The sequence below is a fragment of the Rhagoletis pomonella genome, unplaced genomic scaffold, assembly GCF_013731165.1.
Source record: "Rhagoletis pomonella isolate Grant_MI unplaced genomic scaffold, Rhpom_1.0 Rhpom_scaffold_04528, whole genome shotgun sequence".
Classification (NCBI taxonomy): Eukaryota; Metazoa; Arthropoda; class Insecta; order Diptera; family Tephritidae; genus Rhagoletis; species Rhagoletis pomonella.
Window position 1 is genome coordinate 1,170 of NW_023463077.1, and position 8,638 is coordinate 9,807.

General features: G+C 32.6%; 1 protein-coding gene across 1 annotated transcript; it reads right to left on the bottom strand.

Annotated features, from left to right (window-relative positions):
* Positions 1 to 4,122: 4,122 nt before the first annotated feature.
* On the bottom strand, positions 4,123 to 6,705 carry LOC118754745 (the record flags this gene model as incomplete). Its single annotated transcript, XM_036489633.1, is given in 2 exon segments — positions 4,123 to 5,643; positions 6,454 to 6,705. Coding segments are annotated over 2 exon segments (480 nt in total), but the record flags the coding sequence as incomplete, so codon positions are not given.
* Between the last annotated feature and the right edge of the window lie 1,933 nt (positions 6,706 to 8,638).

Genomic DNA, 8,638 nt, shown 5'->3' on the forward strand with positions numbered 1-8,638 from the left:
ACTCTTTGCGAGGATACGCCTAAATAGGGACGATTCATGGCGCCTTCTACAGTCTCGGACTTAAAGATACTATTTGCATGAGGATGCATGGATATTGTTTTTTTTTTCTATTAAGTTTATTAGTAGGTTAGTTTAAACAATTTAACTCATCCTAACTGGCGAGAATCACAAAGAGGCTGCTCTACAGTCATTCCAAACCTATCCTAACTGGCTTTCGAATAAATTAATATATGTAAAAACGCTAGCAAACTACATAGTTTTTGTAGTATACTTAAATATTTCAATATACATTTCGCTCGTTTTTTGTAAGAACGTCTCATTTCAGTGAATATAAAAAAATGAAAAACACCAATTTATAGTTTTTAAATGAGTTTCCCCTTATATAAAAAAAAATAATAATAATAAATGCAAGCGCACGATTTGAACTAGAGAATAAAACGGTAATCCATTCCGAATTTGATTTCTTCGTTTAGTCAAAGACGGAAAGTTTTCTTGTTATGCATAGTTGCTTAGTAAAATGGAAAGGAGTAAATTTGTAAGAAAGAAAAGAAATGTGTCTCCTAAAGCACACAGTTGGCCGATATGGCGGTTGGCAGCTGCGTTTGCATATTTTTATTAACACCACAAATTTTAAATGATGACGTTCTTCCGATAAACGACGGCAAGAAGTGGGAAAGGTGTATAATTGTGCTATATTGCGTGATGAAAGTGAAATGAAAAACAAAAGTATTAAATTTGCATACCACAAATAAAAGAGGAAAAGTCAAGCAAAAAAAAACATGTTCTACCAGCAAACAAACCAAATTGTATGTAAATATTTAAACGAAAGTGTTAGATATAAATATTACTGTTTATATGTGTTTAGGTATATACAAATAATAAATGTCAAGTAAATCAACAAGGATTTGTATAAATTGGAGAGTAAATAAAATAATTTAATTAGGAAAATACTCATAATACATACTCGTACAATGAATGTGAAAAGTAAAAAAAAATGCTATTTGGTAATTATATATTTTATTTGATGCAAATTAAAGGGATAAGAAGGAGAAAGCGTATAACAAAAGCATCAAGAATTTCTAAATAAAAATAAATTTATGCAGAGCGACAATCCTTACAAACAGCCAGAATACTAAGGAGCATGGTAACAATTATTTTTAATGTGTATTTGTAGTAGGTATGCGTAGGTGTTTTATACAGAAAGGCTGCATAGAAATGAACAGTTAGAGATTATCATTACACACAAGCAATTTCATAAAAGGCATTAATACTTATTTTTGTACAAATACATACATACTAAATACATATACATACATACCATTTGAACTTAGCTACTTACGTACATACAGTCAGAGTCAAAAATATGCATAGCCTAACATTTGACGATTTTATTTAACTATTTATATTTTTCAAACCAATTATTTCTTGTTGTTTTTATAAAAATATACTTCATTCAACAGCAAAAGCCACAAGATAACTTTTTTTAGTTTCATGCAGAACTCGGGAGTTTGTTAGAAATACCAAAAATTTTTAATCGAATCTTTCTATTCTTCAATTCGATTTCTTAGAAAAAATTTTAGTATGCAGTTTTGTCGTCTATTAAATAAGTGTTAGTATAATAAAGAGTAAGTTTCAAGTCGCCGAGGTTGTTGCGCATTTGCTTTCACATATCGCCTCAACACAATAGGGCTGTTCAGGATCTTGTGCATATGCACTTGAATTTGCTTATTCATTGCGTTTGTAAATTCACAACCATGAAATGCACACCGTTTCCGTGGCAGCAAAACAAAAATTTGCAAATGCAATTCCAACTGCAAATCCAAGGCCATTTCCACAACATTCTGAAGAGCCCTAATATTTTTGTCGATAAAAATTTCTTGCATTTTCCCCGAGTTCTGTGTGAAACTAAACAAAATTATTATTGTGTTTATTGCTGTTGAATGAACTATATTTTTATAAAAAAATATAAGAACAATTTAGTATAGAAAATATAAATAAATAAAATCGTCGTATTTTTGAAGCTGACTGTATGTTCATTAGGGTGGCCCAGAACTTTTTATCGAAATTCGATATGAAAGGTGCATATTAATTGTTGTATTATCGGCTGAATAACTCATACAAAAAGGCATATTGCTACAATTAAAATAATGATAACCTGTACAAACTTGGGTTGAAATCTTAATCAAGACTTGCGCAATGATTAGCACCCCAAGCGACAATACTTCTCATACATAAAAAATGTGGTTACGCGTGCGAAAATGGAGCTCTATCGTAGTAAATCGATGTGTGTAGTGTTTCAATATGCTATTGGAGGTAAAAAAAAAAATGTTAAAAGAAGTTCCATATTTGTTTTATTTAATTCACCTCACATGACATTCTCACCGAAAACCCTTAACGAAGTTATTTATTTTTCAATATTCAGGACTGTGTCTAGATATCATATGACAGAGAAACATTTAGTCTGGACGGAGTATTTCAGATATCGGGCAACTTCCGGTTCATCCAGCCTTACCTGCTTAATGTGCATCTCTGCCCGTCCGCATCCAGCACTCGTGAGGCTAATTATGGATAAAAACGCAAAGCGGTCTAAGAAAAAACCAACAAAAGCATCAGCAAGCTTTGTTAATCCGAAAAGAGGGCACTGTGTTTCCCTCTTGTAATACTGCGAAAAGAAATTAGTTTGCATTTCCCTGGATTGGCTAGAAACAGATGGTCAGATGGTCAGTAAGGTATCAGGAACTGCCGCAGTCGTCAGCTAGAAACTGGCGAAGAAATTTCCCAGCACTTCCTGTATGACGGTATACGCCTTTCGAATATTAGATATAAAACACTAGGAAGACAATTACTTTGTAACGCCACTAACAGGCACATCACGAGTTACCGTAAACGAAGCAGACATATTCATTAGAGAATCAAGGTGTTTCGACCAAACAGCACGGGATACTCATTGACATAACATTTTCGACTAGAAGTGCCATAGTTTGACCATCGAGCGTCATGTGCCGCATATAATTAGCCGGCCACCCTCCGGGCCGCGGTAGGGCCAAGGGCTTTACAAGAATATACATCTCTTAAGTCTCCCATATTGGACTTAGAATCAAGAGGAATTCGTGCAGATGCAAGAGGCCATTCTATAGGCAAAGTGGAGATATTCCAAGAGTTCAACCCAGAACTCCCAATATACAATAGAAGAAGCCTCAATATGTAGCAAACATACAGGTAGTTTTGCTTTTCAACAACGAAAGCTTGAAGATTATACCCAGAAGGGACAAGTAGGCTAACGATGTCTTCAGAAAGATCAAGGCCTACAAAACCAGCCTACAGTTTTAATGACCATAAAATGTCTGAAAAGTAAAATATTTTTTTAATTTGTTTTTTTTTTAATTGTTATCAATATCCTTGAAAACCCAAAAACTTGATTTTACTATATTGGGCTTTATTACTGCACAAACTACTGATTTTTCAAGTGAGGAAAATATATATGCCTTTTGCACAACTTCCTAAGAAAAGCAAAAAAAAAAAAGGAAGAAGGTATACATTTCGCCTTTCTCACAAAAAAAAAATGGCACCCTTACATTCTGGGACATCCTAATGTTCATTTATTTTATATGCATTAAGTTTTCTTATCCATATACATATATATACACTTCCATACATAAATACAAAATTGGACTCATAAAGGCTGCGTTCGGTAGTCCTGTTAAATACTACATAAAAATCAAGTTGAACCATAAAATTAAAGATACATACAAAATTTAATTTTTTATTTTATTACTTTGAAATATTTTGCATTTTGTGTATGTATTTGTGATATTTTATTTATAAAAGCAATGAAATGCCAGCATAGTGGGATTGCTACATACGTAAGTATATGTGATTATAAAACTAAATATTTGGAGAATACATAAATTATGTACATACATAGTTACTATGCGTAATATTTTAAAATTCATTTGATGTGCAAAAGTTTTGAATTGTGCAATAAAACAAAATGCTGAAACTTGTTACCAAAAATTGATGTTCTTTTGCAATACAAAAAAAGCAACAAAGTAAATTTTAATGAAAATAAAGAATGATTTTGAATGAAAACAAATGTTTTACATATATTTTATTACTCGTCAGTAAAGTGGCCATAATTTATTAATTTATTAGCCAATGAATACAAAATTCTTACTTGCTAGGAAGGCTAAGGCGAAATATCCATACCACTACACTGATTAAATTCTGTTAATTTGCTAACCAGTGTGACCAGGTCAGCCGTTTTGAGGCGAAAATTATCAATTATATTTTTGCTCTAAGCTCGGATTTTTGGGCCTTTCTCTGGCTCTTTTAATGCTGCCCTTTTATAAATTATTTAAATATTTTTAATACTCTGCAGACTGGCCGGAATCGAATTTTTTTAGCCTAAATTCTAAGAGGAAAGTTAGATATCTTTTTCAAAATCGGTACATATGTTATTCATGCTGCGAGTAGGTAAGGGTAAACATTTTTTGTCGATCAGATCATCCGTAGGCCCTGCTTGCCCCGATCCCCCCATATTTTTAAATTTATTTCGTCTGAAACCCATATTGTGAAACATATTTCAAATAACTATTTGCCGCAATTCAGGTTGCTTATTTTTTTTTACACATATGGCAACTCTACTAAGTTAAGTTCATAAATACAGCATTTCAGAGGATGAGTGAATCGTCATTAAAAAAAATTAGCAAACCTTGAAGGGTATATACATATCAATGTAATAAATAGTCTTTTTTGTCAAACTCGTTTTCATACATGATGATCACTTATAATCATTTATTGAACAGCAAAACCTGCTCAAATTAAGGCTTGAATTTTCGACTACATTTTAATTAAATACCATCCCTGACCCTTAACCCTAAGTCTCTTATAGTTATATATTTATTTGACAGAAAAAACCGATTTTGGCAAATTTTTTTGTCAATAGCAGAGTATTCCAGTAGTTTTATATTATTCAATAAATGACTATTAGTGACCATCAGGTTAAGGTGCAGGGATGGTATTTTCAGTGATAGTAGCCGAGAGTTGGAAGGTGCTATCACATTTTGTTTTTTTTGCTAGACCTTCTAAAATATTGCAAAAAAAATGTGATTTTTTAACACTTTGACCTAGTTTTTCTCAAAATCTGGACCTGATGGATACTATATACTAACGGATTCGTAATCAGCGCAAAAAAGAATCTCAAAAAATTTTGAATGCAAATTGGTGGATATTTAATACACCTTCATTTGTCAGGGATATCTATATATTATTTTCCATAAAACGAACCGCAGTTTTCATGGCATAAAAACAAAAATATAAAACTTTATAAGAGTTGTTACAATATTCAATAAACATATAGGTAATTCAATATTTAGTAAATACAGTTGTATGTAAAAGAATGGCACATGGTCGGTTTCACACAAATATTGCTCTTCGTACAATACCATCGGATGTACCAATATAAACCCAATTGTTGGCGCCACAAACGATTGCATTCACACAACTTCCGACCTCTACTTCACCTAGGGGTGTTGGTTTTGCCTGATCAAAATTTGTCCAGCCTTTGACTTTGTTGTCATAGCCACCGCTATAAAGATTTTTCTCGTCACCGCAAATCGCTTGAATGATCAGCTCATGGCAGTCCTGGAAAATAAATACATAAATATGTAAGTATTCCTTTTGTTGGCAAAGTTTACATTAAACGTAGAATAACTATCAAAACACCGTGAAAAGGATTATTCAGGTAATGGTTGTCCTTAGCAAAGGAATGATGAAACTACAAGGGATTTTTTGGTGCGAAATACACATGTATGTACATTAGGGTAGTCCAAAATGCTTGTTAAAAAGTAAAGTCGGAATTTTTATACTCACACTCCCTAGGATTGTTCTATACCGAAATTTTTTTATTTTGAAATCAGAAAATATTTAGAGGTCGTTCAAAGCCCTCAAAGTTTTCAATGGAATTTATATGAAAAAAATCACTTTTCGTAGAAAATGCAAATGGGGATAAATAAAAAATCTTGAGTATAAAAAAATGGGGAAATAAGCAATTTGGTATTATTATTGGGAAGTCTCCTGAAGAGAATTAATATTCGAGAATTCTATACCATTTCTACAAAAAGTTGGTTTTTTCCCTCATATAAAATACATGGAAAACTTTGAGCGCTTTGAGAGACATCTAAATATTTTTTAATTTTAAAATAAAAAATAGGGGTATATATATTGTTTTATATAAAACCATCCTAGGAGGCGAGAGCGTTAAAATTATGACTTTATTTATTTTGAATCACCCTAATGTACATCTTTGCGTAAGTGACTGGAGTTCTGTAAAATTTCGAAAATACTATCAACAAAATCTGAGCAGGAACATTGAATCAGAACTGAAAAACAAACGTCAGTAACGGGAACTAGGTATGCTGATCAAGGAGACTTAAGTTTTCTCTCCTAACTTACCTGTAAATTCCACACAATCTCGAACTTTTGTAGCGGCAAATTCTTCGCAAACGTCAAACCTTTACCGGTACGATCAGCATATGTGAGGAATGTTCGTTTACCATCCAATACGGGTCCGACTAAAGTCATTGGCGATTTACCCGGAAGCACTGCTTTATTGCTATATTTACCCGATTTACCAGCGCTCATTTCCGATATAACCACATCCAAATCACGCACAGTATAAATAAGAGATTTTTCAGCAGCCAATGACTTTAGTCGGACCCGTATTGGATGGTAAACGAACATTCCTCACATATGCTGATCGTACCGGTAAAGGTTTGACGTTTGCGAAGAATTTGCCGCTACAAAAGTTCGAGATTGTGTGGAATTTACAGGTAAGTTAGGAGAGAAAACTTAAGTCTCCTTGATCAGCATACCTAGTTCCCGTTACTGACGTTTGTTTTTCAGTTCTGATTCAATGTTCCTGCTCAGATTTTGTTGATAGTATTTTCGAAATTTTACAGAACTCCAGTCACTTACGCAAAGATGTACATTAGGGTGATTCAAAATAAATAAAGTCATAATTTTAACGCTCTCGCCTCCTAGGATGGTTTTATATAAAACAATATATATACCCCTATTTTTTATTTTAAAATTAAAAAATATTTAGATGTCTCTCAAAGCGCTCAAAGTTTTCCATGTATTTTATATGAGGGAAAAAACCAACTTTTTGTAGAAATGGTATAGAATTCTCGAATATTAATTCTCTTCAGGAGACTTCCCAATAATAATACCAAATTGCTTATTTCCCCATTTTTTTATACTCAAGATTTTTTATTTATCCCCATTTGCATTTTCTACGAAAAGTGATTTTTTTCATATAAATTCCATTGAAAACTTTGAGGGCTTTGAACGACCTCTAAATATTTTCTGATTTCAAAATAAAAAAATTTCGGTATAGAACAATCCTAGGGAGTGTGAGTATAAAAATTCCGACTTTACTTTTTAACAAGCATTTTGGACTACCCTAATGTACATACATGTGTATTTCGCACCAAAAAATCCCTTGTAGTTTCATCATTCCTTTGCTAAGGACAACCATTACCTGAATAATCCTTTTCACGGTGTTTTGATAGTTATTCTACGTTTAATGTAAACTTTGCCAACAAAAGGAATACTTACATATTTATGTATTTATTTTCCAGGACTGCCATGAGCTGATCATTCAAGCGATTTGCGGTGACGAGAAAAATCTTTATAGCGGTGGCTATGACAACAAAGTCAAAGGCTGGACAAATTTTGATCAGGCAAAACCAACACCCCTAGGTGAAGTAGAGGTCGGAAGTTGTGTGAATGCAATCGTTTGTGGCGCCAACAATTGGGTTTATATTGGTACATCCGATGGTATTGTACGAAGAGCAATATTTGTGTGAAACCGACCATGTGCCATTCTTTTACATACAACTGTATTTACTAAATATTGAATTACCTATATGTTTATTGAATATTGTAACAACTCTTATAAAGTTTTATATTTTTGTTTTTATGCCATGAAAACTGCGGTTCGTTTTATGGAAAATAATATATAGATATCCCTGACAAATGAAGGTGTATTAAATATCCACCAATTTGCATTCAAAATTTTTTGAGATTCTTTTTTGCGCTGATTACGAATCCGTTAGTATATAGTATCCATCAGGTCCAGATTTTGAGAAAAACTAGGTCAAAGTGTTAAAAAATCACATTTTTTTTGCAATATTTTAGAAGGTCTAGCAAAAAAAACAAAATGTGATAGCACCTTCCAACTCTCGGCTACTATCACTGAAAATACCATCCCTGCACCTTAACCTGATGGTCACTAATAGTCATTTATTGAATAATATAAAACTACTGGAATACTCTGCTATTGACAAAAAAATTTGCCAAAATCGGTTTTTTCTGTCAAATAAATATATAACTATAAGAGACTTAGGGTTAAGGGTCAGGGATGGTATTTAATTAAAATGTAGTCGAAAATTCAAGCCTTAATTTGAGCAGGTTTTGCTGTTCAATAAATGATTATAAGTGATCATCATGTATGAAAACGAGTTTGACAAAAAAGACTATTTATTACATTGATATGTATATACCCTTCAAGGTTTGCTAATTTTTTTTAATGACGATTCACTCATCCTCTGAAATGCTGTATTTATGAACTTAACTT